This window comes from Cydia strobilella, chromosome Z (assembly GCF_947568885.1).
Source record: "Cydia strobilella chromosome Z, ilCydStro3.1, whole genome shotgun sequence".
In the NCBI taxonomy this organism is placed as follows: domain Eukaryota; kingdom Metazoa; phylum Arthropoda; class Insecta; order Lepidoptera; family Tortricidae; genus Cydia; species Cydia strobilella.
Genome location: NC_086068.1, coordinates 33,695,697 through 33,709,196, shown reverse-complemented (window position 1 = coordinate 33,709,196; position 13,500 = coordinate 33,695,697). Strand labels below are relative to the sequence as shown.

At 38.4% G+C, this 13,500-nt stretch overlaps 1 protein-coding gene across 1 annotated transcript in view; it reads left to right on the top strand.

Annotated features, from left to right (window-relative positions):
* LOC134753909 (organic cation transporter protein-like) overlaps positions 1 to 13,500 on the top strand; it is a 54,305-nt gene that overhangs the window by 30,801 nt on the left and 10,004 nt on the right. The window contains exons 4-9 of the mRNA XM_063689874.1: positions 1,568 to 1,697; positions 1,790 to 1,918; positions 2,010 to 2,202; positions 2,299 to 2,404; positions 2,683 to 2,915; positions 2,993 to 3,072. Of these exons, the coding sequence (XP_063545944.1) occupies positions 1,568 to 1,697; positions 1,790 to 1,918; positions 2,010 to 2,202; positions 2,299 to 2,404; positions 2,683 to 2,915; positions 2,993 to 3,072 (871 nt within the window). The remainder of the gene's footprint in view (positions 1 to 1,567; positions 1,698 to 1,789; positions 1,919 to 2,009; positions 2,203 to 2,298; positions 2,405 to 2,682; positions 2,916 to 2,992; positions 3,073 to 13,500) is intronic.

Here is a 13,500-nt window from a genome sequence, read left to right as displayed (position 1 = left end):
TTTCAAAATCGGTCCAGAAAGGACGGAGTTATGGAGTAACAAATATAAAAAAAGAAAAAAAAAAAAAACAACCGAATTGAGAACCTCCTCCTTTGAAATCTTGAAGTCGGTTAAAAATAGATCTTTACCTATAGATCACAGGAAAACCTATTAGAAATGTGCAGTCAAGCGTGAGTCGGATTTAATTACTTAGTTGTTAATCCGACGCGTACGGGTTTTTAGGGTTCGGTAGCCAAATGGCAAATGGCTTATTTTTTTTATTTTTTTTTATTGATGCAAAAAATTACACAGCATTACAGCGAACTAATACACTGTGAAATTTAAAACAGACAGTTATAGATTCGTCATGTCTGTCTGTCTGTCTGTCCGTCCGTATGTCACAGCCACTTTTTTTCGAAACTATAAGAACTATACTGTTGAAACTTGGTAAGTAGATAGTAGATGTATTCTGTGAACCGCATTAAGATTTTCATACAAAAATAGAAAAAAATCAATAAATTTTGGGGGTTCCCCATACTTAGAACTGAATCTCAAAAAAAAAATTTTATCATACCCATACGTGTGGGGTGGATAGGTCTTCAAAAATGATATTGAGGTGTCTAATATCATTTTTTTCTAAACTGAATAGTTTGCGCGAGAGACACTTCCAAAGTGGAAAAATCCCCACCCCCTGTTACTTCTAAAATAAGATAACAATAAAACAAAAAAAAAATATATGATGTACATTACCATGCAAACTTCCAGCGAAAATTGGTTTGAACGAGATCTAGTAAGTAGTTTTTTTTAATACGTCATAAATCGTAAACCGCAATTTACCTTTCACTTACGTTTCACATAAAAAATACATTGTTTAAATTGTGTAATGTACGGAACCCTCGGTGCGCGAGTCCGACTCGCACTTGGCCGGTTTTTTAAAGACACACTCACGTTTCACATAAAAAATACATTGTTTAAATTGTGTAATGTACGGAACCCTTGGAACGCGAGTCCGACTCGCACTTGGCCGCTTTTTTTTATAAGCTTTTATTTAACTTGGTATGTATGTTAATTTTGTTTAGTGTGCTATCCCGATCCCGATTTCCGATTGAGCTAAAATTCTGCATACATATGTAAATCGGATGACGATGCAATATTATGATGGCATGGTGCTGACTGACGATGGAGACAGGATGTGGCCATGGGAACTGTGATAAAACAAAGCAAACTACTTAATTGTGTTTGGGGTTGTTAGAATTGTCTCGATGAGTGCCTTGGAAAGAAAAGTGCAGACTGCAGTCAGCGATAAAAGCTTGTATTAAAAATGTAATGTATGACAAAAACTTATTATTCTATTAAATATACCCTCTTAATATGGATTCCCTGCTGAAGTATTTTCAAACTCGATGGGTACGCTGACAGATGTCATCTCAGTACAATTTTGAGAAATGTGTCTTTTTAGGTTATAAATTATATGGAGCTACTATATATTTAATCATTTATGTATACGTATAGGTATATTTTGCAATTTGACTACGATTGCAGTTATAGTTGCAGTATATTTATAAAGTAATCTTTAACTTTATTGCAGCGAGGGTGGGTGTGCGATAAATCAAGCTATGCTCCAATGGCACAGTCGATATTTTTTGCGGGATCATTTGTGGGGGGGCTGCTATTTGGGTGGTTAGCAGATCGATTTGGAAGAATACCCGCTTTAGTTGGCAAGTATTGCGAACATATACATATATATAATTTGGGAAACGTGCTAACTTACCATTGTGCACTACTCAAAACGACCTAATTATTGTTTTAGGATCCACTATGATCGGGTTTGTAGGCGGAGTCGCAACCATATACACCACTGGAATAGTAGACTTCACCATCGCGAGGTTTCTGGTCGGCATGGCATACGACAGTTGTTTTATGATGATATATATTTTAGGTAAGTAGATAGGTATTTTGAACCGCTATTAACATATCTATGCACAGCTGAGGAAAATAATGTATATGTACTTGGTAATATTGTATGGCAGTTCTTGAATACATCGGCCCTCGGTACCGCACGCTGGCGGCGAACCTGTCGATCGCGCTGTTCTTCGGCGCGGGCTGCGTGTCGCTACCGTGGCTGGCCCTGTGGCTGGCCGACTGGCGTACGCTGCTGTGGGCCACCTCCGCACCCATGCTCATCGTCCTCGCCATTCCTTTCACGGTTCCAGAAAGTGTCCGGTATTTATCTCCATTCGAATACATATATATCAATGGCGACCTTTTGACGACGCAAGAGTGCTTAACTTAATCAATACTTTTTGTAAATTCATACAGATGGCTGGTCTCTAGAGGACGCACCAATCAAGCAGTCCGGGTGTTCAAAACTTTTGAAAAAATTAACCGCACCCAGATTCCGCAGGAAGTGGTGGACGATTTTGTTGTAAGTGAAAACAAAAATATGCTACTCGTATGTAGGTTACATACCTGGCTCGAACTTTTATTACGTATGTACCTACTTTATTTTAACTCTCGGATATGTTGCCCTAACACAACGGATTTTATGCAAAGTTCTGATAGACGGAATAGAGACTAGTAAGTAAATTGGACTAAATTAATACTACATTTTAATTTAGTACGTGCTAAAAAATGTTACGGCAAAATACGCCGTATAGTTATCTGGACTTGATCTTAATCTAGGAACCAATATATGCATTTTAGATAGCATCCCGTCAAACCCAAAATCAGAAGCATTCAGTGAGTGGCTTGTTTAGAAGTGCGCCGCTGCGGACGATGCTTGCGTACATGGTGACGGTGTACATGTGCTGCGCGCTCATGTTCGACGGGCTGGTGCGGCTCTCCGAGTCTCTGGGGCTGGACTTCTTCCTCACCTTCACGCTGGCTTCCGCCACCGAGATCCCCTCCGTCACGTTGCTAGCTCTTGTCATGGACAGGTATTAATCGCATCCATGAAATCGCATCTTTTACATAAATATTTCTTTTTATTTTACGTAGAAAGTCTATTTTCCAGATGGGGTCGGCGAAAGCTTACAGTGGTGCCCATGGGATTATCGGGCATATTGATAGGCATTGCAGCATTTTTACCTAAAGGTAATTGATTTCTAATACTTTAATACTGAATCCAAATTTGAATAACAATAATTGGTATGCTTGGTAAAGGCGATTGACTATATTCTCATTGTGGTACCTTTTTAACCGACTTCCCAAAAAGAGGAGGTTATCAATTCGACCGTATATATATATACCGGGTGTTTCCTGTAACAGGAGCAATAAATTAAACTGGAGACTGTACGCCTCAAACTGACCAACATTTGTTCAGCAACTTTTTAAAATTATGAAATTTTTAGATTATACCTTTTTCATACTAATTAAATATTATTTTCAATGTACGCTGCCATCTGTGTGTTTGACGTTGCTTGTCACCCTTTAAACATAACAAATTTTGCAATACATTGCGTCCTAGAATAAACTTTAAAGTGTAAGGAAAATCAAAACACAAGTTATTTTTAAAAGTTGCTGAACAAATGTTGGTCAGTTTGAGGAATACAGCCTACAGCTTAATTTAATGCTCCTGTTACAGGAAACACCCGGTATATATATATATATATATATATTTTTTGTATGTATGTTACCTCATAACTCCGTCATTGGTGAACCGATTTGAAAAATTGATTTTTTGTTTGAATGTGTATAGTCCCAAGTTGGTCCCGTTTTGTCAAACCCCAGTTCTGATGATGGGATCCATGAGGAATCCAGGGAACTCCTCGAATCTTATAGGCATACATATAATGATTTTTGTATTTTCATTAATAAATCAAGTATTTATGTTCAGAAAAAGTGACATTTAAAGTGAGTTTAAAGTGGAACTGGTAATGATGATCAAAACGAAACTCTTTAACAATGCATAGTTCACTTTGACGATTTGTCCTCTTCGTGTTTAGTCTGATCATGGATTCCATGAGGGATTGAAGGAACTCCTGAAATATTATAAGCATACATACAGCGATTTTTTGTATTTTCATCAATAGATTTAGATTTATTTGTTTCAGGATAAAAATTACACTATAAATTTGCATCAATGTCAAAATTATGCTTATCTTCTTATCATGATCGTCAATAAGCTAAGCATTAACAACTAAATAGTGCCATTTGACAAAGTGGACATGAATAAATTTGAACTAAAAAGTAGAAAATAAAAACGTTAAAAAAAGAAAAACCGACTTTTAAAAGGATAAAATAAAATAATATTATTCCTTTTCTATGTGCTAGTAACTGATACGTTTGAAGTCGGTGCCAAGCCAATAAGTGATATGTATATGTATGCCTAAAGGCGCATTCGATTTGACGGTGTTGATGCTTTAAAAATTTGGCTTGGCACCAATTTCAAACGTATCAGTTGCTAGCGCATAGAAAAGGAATAATATTATTTTATTTTATCCTTTTTGAAGTTTTTCTTTTTTTTTAAGTTTTTGAACTGAGTAACAAAGAATGATTTTTGCGCCTAAGACCCTAATCTGTTAAACAAAAGCCATTGTTTCTTTTGTGTGAGCGGTGATCTCCCGTGTAGACCGCGTGCCAAAGCAACAATGTCGTTTAAATGGCGGCTGTATCATTGAGGTACATGTAACATGTTTTGGTAATGTAGAACGAACGACCACCCCTATGTAGGCGAGCGCTCATATTATTACATAGATTTGAGCCTTGAAATCACCACGACACAGCCGCTTTTTAAACAACATCGCGCTCAACAATGGAGCCCACCGCTCGCACAAAAGACACAATGGTTTTTGTTTAACAAATTAGGGTCTTGAAATAAAACTATGAAAACGGATTATATCGCGTATATTGAATTTATAATACCCGGGTCACCCGTTGACCATGAACGCTGTAAAGAGTTCGAAACGTCGGGATGTAATATAAATTCAATATACGCGATATAATCCGTTTTCATAGTTTTATTTCATGAGTAACTATCGTGGTAACCGAAGACAATATTAAATTAGGGTCTTATTTACGAGAAACTAAAAAAACCGGCCAAGTGCAAGTCGGACTCGCGCACGAAGGGTTTCGTAACATTACCGAAAAAACAGCAAAAAAATCACGTTTGTTGTATGGGAGCCCCATTTAAATATTTATATTATTCTGTTTTTAGTATTTGTTGTTATAGCGGCAACAGAAATACATCTGTGAAAATTTCAACTGTCTAGCTATCATGTTTCATGAGATACAGCCTGGTGCCAGACGGACAGCGGAGTCTTAGTAATAGGGTCCCGTTTTTAACCTTTGGGTACGGAACCCTAAAAAACGACAACAAATTATAAGTAACTTCCCTCTCTAATATATTTTGAAATATTGATCGTAGCGAAAAAATGTATACTGAATCTTTTTTGTAGAAAATTTTATATAGATTACATATGTAATAGAACATTTTTGCTAAGGGCCACCAAAGGAGTTATTTACGAAAAACTATAAAAATGGACCCTAAAACCTCCCCCTACCCGTTAGCTTCACCCCCACCGTCCGGTACTTTTTGTATTTTGTTTAATACACCATTCCCTTTAACTATGCCAAAATTTGCTTACAAGAATTATTTCCCTTGTATTTCCTTCGTTTGGTGACTATAGACCTGTATGATTAAAACGGTGTTATTCCGGTAATTAGATATCTAATAAGTAAGTATTCCATACAAGAGCAGTGTATTACCTAATCATTATCATACGATGACGACATTTCATCACCATAGGGAAAGTGGGTAAGATTCGTACACTATTTATTTTATGCCACATAAAAGAAAAACTGATAATAATGTAAAAATAACTTTAAAGGATGACTCACGTTAGACTGGGCCGTGTCCGGGCCGGAGCTTCCGGCGCTTACTTTACTATGACATGACAGGTGATCACGTGATGCTTTCCATAGAAAACGAAGCGCCGGAAGCTCCGGCCCGGACACGGCCCGGTCTAACGTGAGTCATCCTTTATGCTACTACATACCCCACTTATCAGGGTTTAATAACAGTGATGTGTTGTTTCGATATAAGGAGGCGTGGCGATGCTACGGTGACTTTTTTCAAAGAGGAAAAACGTATGAAACTGCCCCGCACGTGGGGTAGTTTCGTACATAGCGTAGGGTGCTTTCGTACATAGTGGGGAACCTTCGTACAATCAAAGAAAAAATCATTAAATAATGTAATATTATGATTTATTAAGATCAAAATTGAAAAATAAAAACTTTTATAAAAAATAAGGTAAACCGACTTCAAAAAGGATGAAATAAAATATGATCCTTTTTAGGGTTCCGTATATACTTAAAGTATATGCGTTACCAACTGATATGTTTGAAGTCGGTGCCAAGCCAAATTTTGAACCATATATTCATAGTGATTTTGGTGCAATTCGATAAAGGCTGCGGCTATATAAGTATGTACGTTGGATTGCCTAACGCAGCGTACTACGTAGGCGAACAACACGCGAACGCTAAGCAGCGCGGCACGGCGCCTTAATTAATCCTTTGGTACCTATAGAAGTGACCTACGTGGGCGATCTCTTTGCGAACGCGAACGCCTTGGGCCCGCCGCGCCGCGCCGTGTCGCTTCGCTTCGCGTTCGCGACTGTTTATGTAAGACGCAGCGTTACACGACGATAATAAACGAACTTTCTGTAGGTATTTAAGAACACACCTCAGAACAGAACACACGGTTGAACCTTCTTGACGCAGTTCGTACCATGCTTGTGACGTTTTAAGTCGCATTTAGTAGGATAGGATACGTTGAAGAAAAATACCCGGATTAAAATTACAAAATGTATTTAAATTAAAAACTAACTAAAAGGAAGATAGGGCCGTGAGTCTAATTCTGAGCTGGCAGATTAGTAAATTAGCGCGAAACAAGTCTTTGATCCCTGCACTACGTTGCAGAAAGTTGCACTCGGAGATAGACGTCTTCAGCCGTGGTTCCGGATCCTCAGCACGGGAACCTTCCGGAACGTAGAGGAGCATGCGCATTGCGCATCCAGGTTGGTAGGTGAGTATCTCAACCCCAGACTCGGTCCCTAAGATTTTATACATCTAAGTAAAATACTAAAAATGTTGTGTGACTGCGACATCCGGCGCACAAAGGAAGAATTATTAAGCGACCCTTTAAGCATTATTTCAGTGTTCACGGATATGGCAGTCACAAAGATTACAATAGAAAGGTAAATTAAAGTCAAATTGTCCTTATTAGAAATTCACAACACTTACCCGATACGGGGAAATGTACACTTCATATTATGATTTAAAAATGATCGGCAACTCGCGATCTAGCTAGTTTGCGTCAAGGTTTTAATTATATATTAATATTTTAAATATTTAGAAGATTATTTTGCGATAGAAATGTCACTGATCTTCACAATTTTCTTAGTGACAGATTTCTAAAGATTTCAAGATTCAAATTTTTAACAGCCGGCCAGCACAAAAGGCTAAACGCGAACGAGGTTTTATAGCAAACCGTTACATGCTTGTCGGCACATTAGTGTAAATCTAATGCGTTTATTTGTCGTCGTATTTTTGAAAGAGCATTTCTTACTAATTCTTGAACAGTCCATAGCACGCAAGTGTGGGATTGGGACTGAGTTATTTTCGGTCACTTATCCAGAGGACTAAATTTCAAAATATAAAACAATTCAAGGAACCTTCATGCCAAATTTCAGCTAAAGCGGTTCAGTTATATACCCATGAAAAGGTAACAAAGAGGCAGACAGAATTACTTTCACGTTTATAATATTTGTACAGTTGTAATGTGATTTATATACATAAAGCTCATTATTTTTGACTGGTATTGTTACTACTTGGCTTGGCACCGACTTCAAACATATCAGTTGGTAACGCATATACTTAAACACGGAACCCTAAAAAGGATCATATTTTATTTCATCGGTTTTTTTTTATTAAAGTGTTTGTTTTTCCATTTTTAGTTTTGACATTGTTAAGAGCGTGACGCATGAATGAAAAACATAATCATGTTTAACTCTAAATTCGTAAACTTTATTAAATAATCAGAATTTTCCTCGAGTCCGTCTGGGAAATCATTCCTGTCACTAAATCCATCACCCCTGCACATCAACCCCTGATCACTGAACCCCTCGACCCTAACCCACAATCCCTTAACTCCCAACCCCTCAGTCCCCGACCCATCAACTCACCTCCCCTCAACCCCCAAACCCCCCGAATACTAATACCCGCTACCTTCACCTCTCACACCAACCCCTCACTTCTCAGTCTCTGGTTGTTTCCAACACTACCTACATCAAAAATCATAATACACATACGAGGGAAGTTCCACATTTCGTCCGTAGTCTTCATCATCAGTAGCCTTACCACGAGATTGACATTGATATATTCGCTATCGTGTGCGTAACTTACTGTTTATGCATCTCGCTCGTACTGGCATATAAGTGTACAAAGTTACGAAGACGCTAGCGAATATTTAGTGTCAAACTCGTGGTTAGGCTACAGTTGCACTACATCAAATTGGTGGTTTTTGGGAGGAAATGATAGAGTTACTTTAGAAAACACCGAAATCACCATACACGTGCCTTTAAAAATTGAGGAGTTCCCTCAATTCCTCACGGATTCTATCATCAGATCAAAACTAAAAATATTACGAAAACACCTTGGAGAGGTAACTTCTTTCAAACAGAAAAAGAATAACTCAAATCGGATCATGGGTGCCGGAGTAATCGCTGAAATCATTATCATCAAAACAATCATCATCATCAGCTCCACTTCATCAAATTGGTGGTTTTCGAGAGAAAATGCTCGAGTTGCTTAAGAAAACACCCAAATCACCATACATGTGCCTTCAAAAATTGAGGAGTTCCCTCAATTCCTCATGGATCCCATCATCAGATCAGAACCAGATTAATATGGGACCACCTTGGAAGTAGCTCCTTTCGAACAAAAAAATAATTACTCAAATCGGACTACGGGTCTCGGAGTAATCGGTGAACATACATAAAAAAAAAATAGCCACAACCCACAACCGAATACAGAACCTCCTCCTTCTATGAAATTGAAGTCGGTAAAAAAAAAGCGCTGGTGGCCTAGCGGTAAGAGCGTGCGACTTGCAATCCGAAGGTCGCAGGTTCAAACCCTGGCTCGTACCAATGAGTTTTTCGGAACTTATGTACGAAATATCATTTGATATTTACCAATGGCTTATCGGTGAAGGAAAACATCGTGAGGAAACCGGACTAATCCCAACAAGGCCTAGTTTCCCCTCTGGGTTGGAAGGTCAGATGGCATTCGCTTTAAAAACTAGTGCCTACGCCAATTTTTGGGATTAGTTGCCAAGCGGACCCCAGGCTCCCATGAGCCGTGGCAAAATGCCGGGACAACGCGAGGAAGATGATGATGATTGAGATCAAAATTGACGGTAATCAGCCTTTATGTAGTAACAATTATGAATAATTATTTTTAAAGTACTTCAGTGCTACAAATAACTACTTGAGGTAGTAACAAAAAACGTATAATAAATTTTACTCTTATTAATAAAGTAAGTAATGAATCAACATCATAAAATTTACCGTTACTGTAACAAGTCTTATTAATACACGTACTATCCGACATTATACATAGATAAGTCTTTTTCGAAACTATTAAATGTGGGCTGTTCTCGCTGTCAAAGCAGATTGTGATGGCGGCAGTATACGCACCACGTCTGATATGTTAACAGTCCCCTCATCTTTGGTGGCGGGAAAAACAAATTTCCATGTACCAGGCTTCTTCCTCATAAATGAAACTTTGTATTTTTAATAGGACTGTATTTTTTAAGCACTTGTCCAATATAATGTAAAACAGTCTTTTTTCTCGAATTTTACTAGCACAAAACATCCTTCTTTAATGTTCACTGACATGACTGGAGTTTTATCCTGAATATCCAATTGCTCAGACGTTTCTTCGCTGGGAGAACAAGAACTTTCTCTTAAACTTACATTAGCGTCATCATCAGAATCAGTCTCGTCCTCACTGACAGGCTTTAAAGTTTTCTTTTGCCTCGTTGGTTCAGTTGTTCTTACAGTTTTCTTCTGTCTTTTTGGATTCGTTGATAGTAAATGTAATGCTCGCTTCATCTCATTAGCCTTTTGTTTCTTCTCTTGCTCTTGCTTCTTCAACTGTTTTGCTTTTTCTATTTCTTCTAGTCTAGTTTTCTCCGGAGTATCTGTATATATTCTCGATTTTCCTTGCTGCTTCCCTTTTTTCGACTTTTTCGGCTCATTTCTGTCTACTTTAGGGTAAGGCCGGATAACTTCTGGAGTTATTAATCCTACAGCAGGTAAAATCGCAGGCGGAGTTGTAGATGTAGGTAAGGAAGGTGACATAGGAACTGAGCTTTGTGGGAAATCTAGTTGAGCAAGGTCCGTTTCTGGCACATTGGCATCTTGACCCGCTGTAGAACTTGACTTTGCGGGTTCGGGTACGGGTTCCAATGACTGTGGCGGCAAAGCAGTTGATGTATGTGCTAACTCTGGAGGTAAATCTTGTTGCTCGACATCTTGAGCATTGGTTTCTTCGACGTTAACATCTGGGGCTGACGTAGAACCCGATTGGTATACGCTCACAGCTGCGAAGTCATCGTCTCCGAAGGCTAGCTTATTAAATGGCCAGATTCCAGTCTTCTCAAAGGCACGTGTTATATTCTTCCCATTGAATGATTCAAAATAGGCTAGTTTGGTGAGTTTCGGAATATTGTATATGTTTAGAGTTTTGCCTGGGTTACTCGCATGCCAATCGTTAAACGCTACCTTCAATTTGGCCTTGAAATGTCCAAATACACCAACATCTAAGGGTTGGAGACGGTGTGTTGTGTGGGGTGGGAACGAAAGGTAAACAATGCCATTGTCTCGAGCATAGTCTACAGCTTCTATTGTCACGTAGCCACGGTTATCAACCAGTAGCAAAATAGGGTTATCTTTGGAGCATAACGTTTTCTTCTGGATATGTTTCAACACCTCCAAAAATATAGTAGAATTTATCCAACCGCTCTTTGTTGCAATTCCCAGGCTACCTTCCGGGGCGCCATCCATAAAATGGTCCTTAAAATGAACCCTGGGGAAGATAAATAAAGGCGGAATTGTGTTACCACTGGCCGAAATTATTCCTCCAAATGTAACAAGTTCTCCCCTCTCTGCCGAAACAATTTGACCTAGGGTAAAGGCACCAGTGCTCAGCCATGCAACAGTGGTCAGCCTTTCTTGCTTATTTTTGGCTGTTATTATCAAACATTTTCTAATTTTCATGTCAAAAGTAGATGATATTTAACATGATAAACTATTAATTGAAAATTAGTTTAATTTTTAAAATAATTGTCTAGCATGAACCACAACACTACTTCAAAAAAGTGCCGTCTTCTGACATGAAGGATCATGTGATATGCGCCATTTTTTTTGTAGTGTCACATGGTATTTTGATAAGTCTTTAATAGCCGAAATATGATATCTTGTTAAAAGAATTTGGACTGCATCACATGATTAATACTTTTTCTATCTGAAAAAAGTAAAAATTTAATATAAATCCATATAAAAGTAACATTTTTAAGGCGGCTGACTATTGGGAACTACTTTTTTGTACGAAATCCAATAGTCAGCCTCCCTTGGCTGACTACTGGGTTTATGGCAGTAATTTTGAAAAGGTCGTAAACCCAGAAGTCAGCCGGGGGAGGCTGACCATAGGAATCAGAACTTTTTTTATTTTCAAATGAAATCTAAGTCCTTAAGCCAAGCACCTTTAAATATTTACATTATTATGCTTTTATTTGATTGAAATAAGTAACTATCCAGTAGTCAGCCTGTGGCTGACCAGTGGACATTGATATCGCGGAACTCAGAACCCACTAATCAGCCGTTAAAATGGGATGGCTGGGCACTGGGTACTTAAAGGCTGTCTATTGGTACACAGGGGGCTGATTACTGGCAAAAACGCACTTTTATTATATTTAATGAAATATTTCCAAAAGCAACATTTAAAAACGTTTTATTCTTTACAAAACTTAAAGTATATGAAATTCTTGAACAGTGAAAACTTTAATAATTCTTATAGGTCAATTAGGAAGCAAATTAAACGATCTTGAACATAGAAAATTCGTAAAATGGCTGACTACTGGTGCCTTTACCCTATTTGCTTTTGGTTTTTCTCAGCTAAAACCTTAGGCGTATTTAGCACTGTGGATATCCCTGACTCGTCGAAATTGTAGATTCGGTCAGCAGTAAACTTATATTTTATGTATATTTTCTCAAGGTTTTCGAAGAAAGCCGTTACAGCAGATTTATTAAATGCGAAACACCTCGCAGCACTGGTGTTTTCAGGTTTTCTAAGACTTAGATTTGTAAAACTGTCCGCCCAATCCTTTCCTGCCATTTCGTTATGATCCCAATTAGAAGGATAAAGTAATTTATTCTCTTTTGCAAACTCGTACTCTAGTTATCTTAGTTGAACAATCGTCAATCCATAGTGCATTTTGGAGCAGTTCATTATGTACTTATTTAAATGAGTCTCTTCTTCTGCAGTAAACACTTGGTTTGAAGTGTCCTTGGAACTGAAAACACGTCCTACCATACTATCTCCATTTTCAGCAGCTGCTTGCTTATGAAACTTAGTCAAGCGAGTTTTCAAGCGTTGTTGGTTTGACACCATATTTTCGTGCAGCCTTCCTAATAGATAAAGTTTTATTCAAAACTTCTTCTATCGCAGATTTCATTGCGTCTTCGTCTACCTCTCCCGTTCTTGTCCCCTTTTTTACATATGTTCTCGGCATTCTGGTTCTGTATTAACAATGTTTTTGATAAAAAATCTTTTGTTATGGGTGGGGAGCATTCGTACAGTACGAATCTACCCCACTGATAACTGCACGAAGGTACCCCAACCCAAAAAATCAACAATTTAATTTCAGATAAATATAACCGTTGTAGTTATCCTAAAATAACTGCGTGTATATAAAACCCCGACACCAATTTACAAATTATATTGAATCACTTTTACAACTCAAGCAAAACTTATAACATTTAAACGTGTTTCAATGCGAATCGAAATAATATTTAAGAAAAAAAAACCGACTTCAATGGGGGATGTTGTTGATGGTGCACTCTTAGATTCCAGACAATGAAATGAAAAAGACAGCATCTTTTGCCTAGTTATGTTGAAAAGGAGGAAAACCCACTTTTCTAGTAGCATTTCGTTTTTGTAAGGGTCGCAGTTCTAACCTAACCTACTTTTCTGATAGCATTTCGTTTCTGTAAGGGTCACAGCTCTAACCTAACCTAACCTACTTTTCTGATAGCAGTTCTGTTCTGTGAGAATCGCAGTTCAAAACCCACCCACCCACCTAACCCACTTTTCTAGTAGCATTTCCGGGTCCGGGTCTGGGTCCGGATCCGAGTCCGGGTCCGTGTCCGGCTGTCCGGGTCCAAGTTTGGGTCAGAGTTCGGTCCGGGTCCGTGTCCGAGTTGGGGTCCATGTCCAGATCCGGGTCCGGGTCCGAGTCCG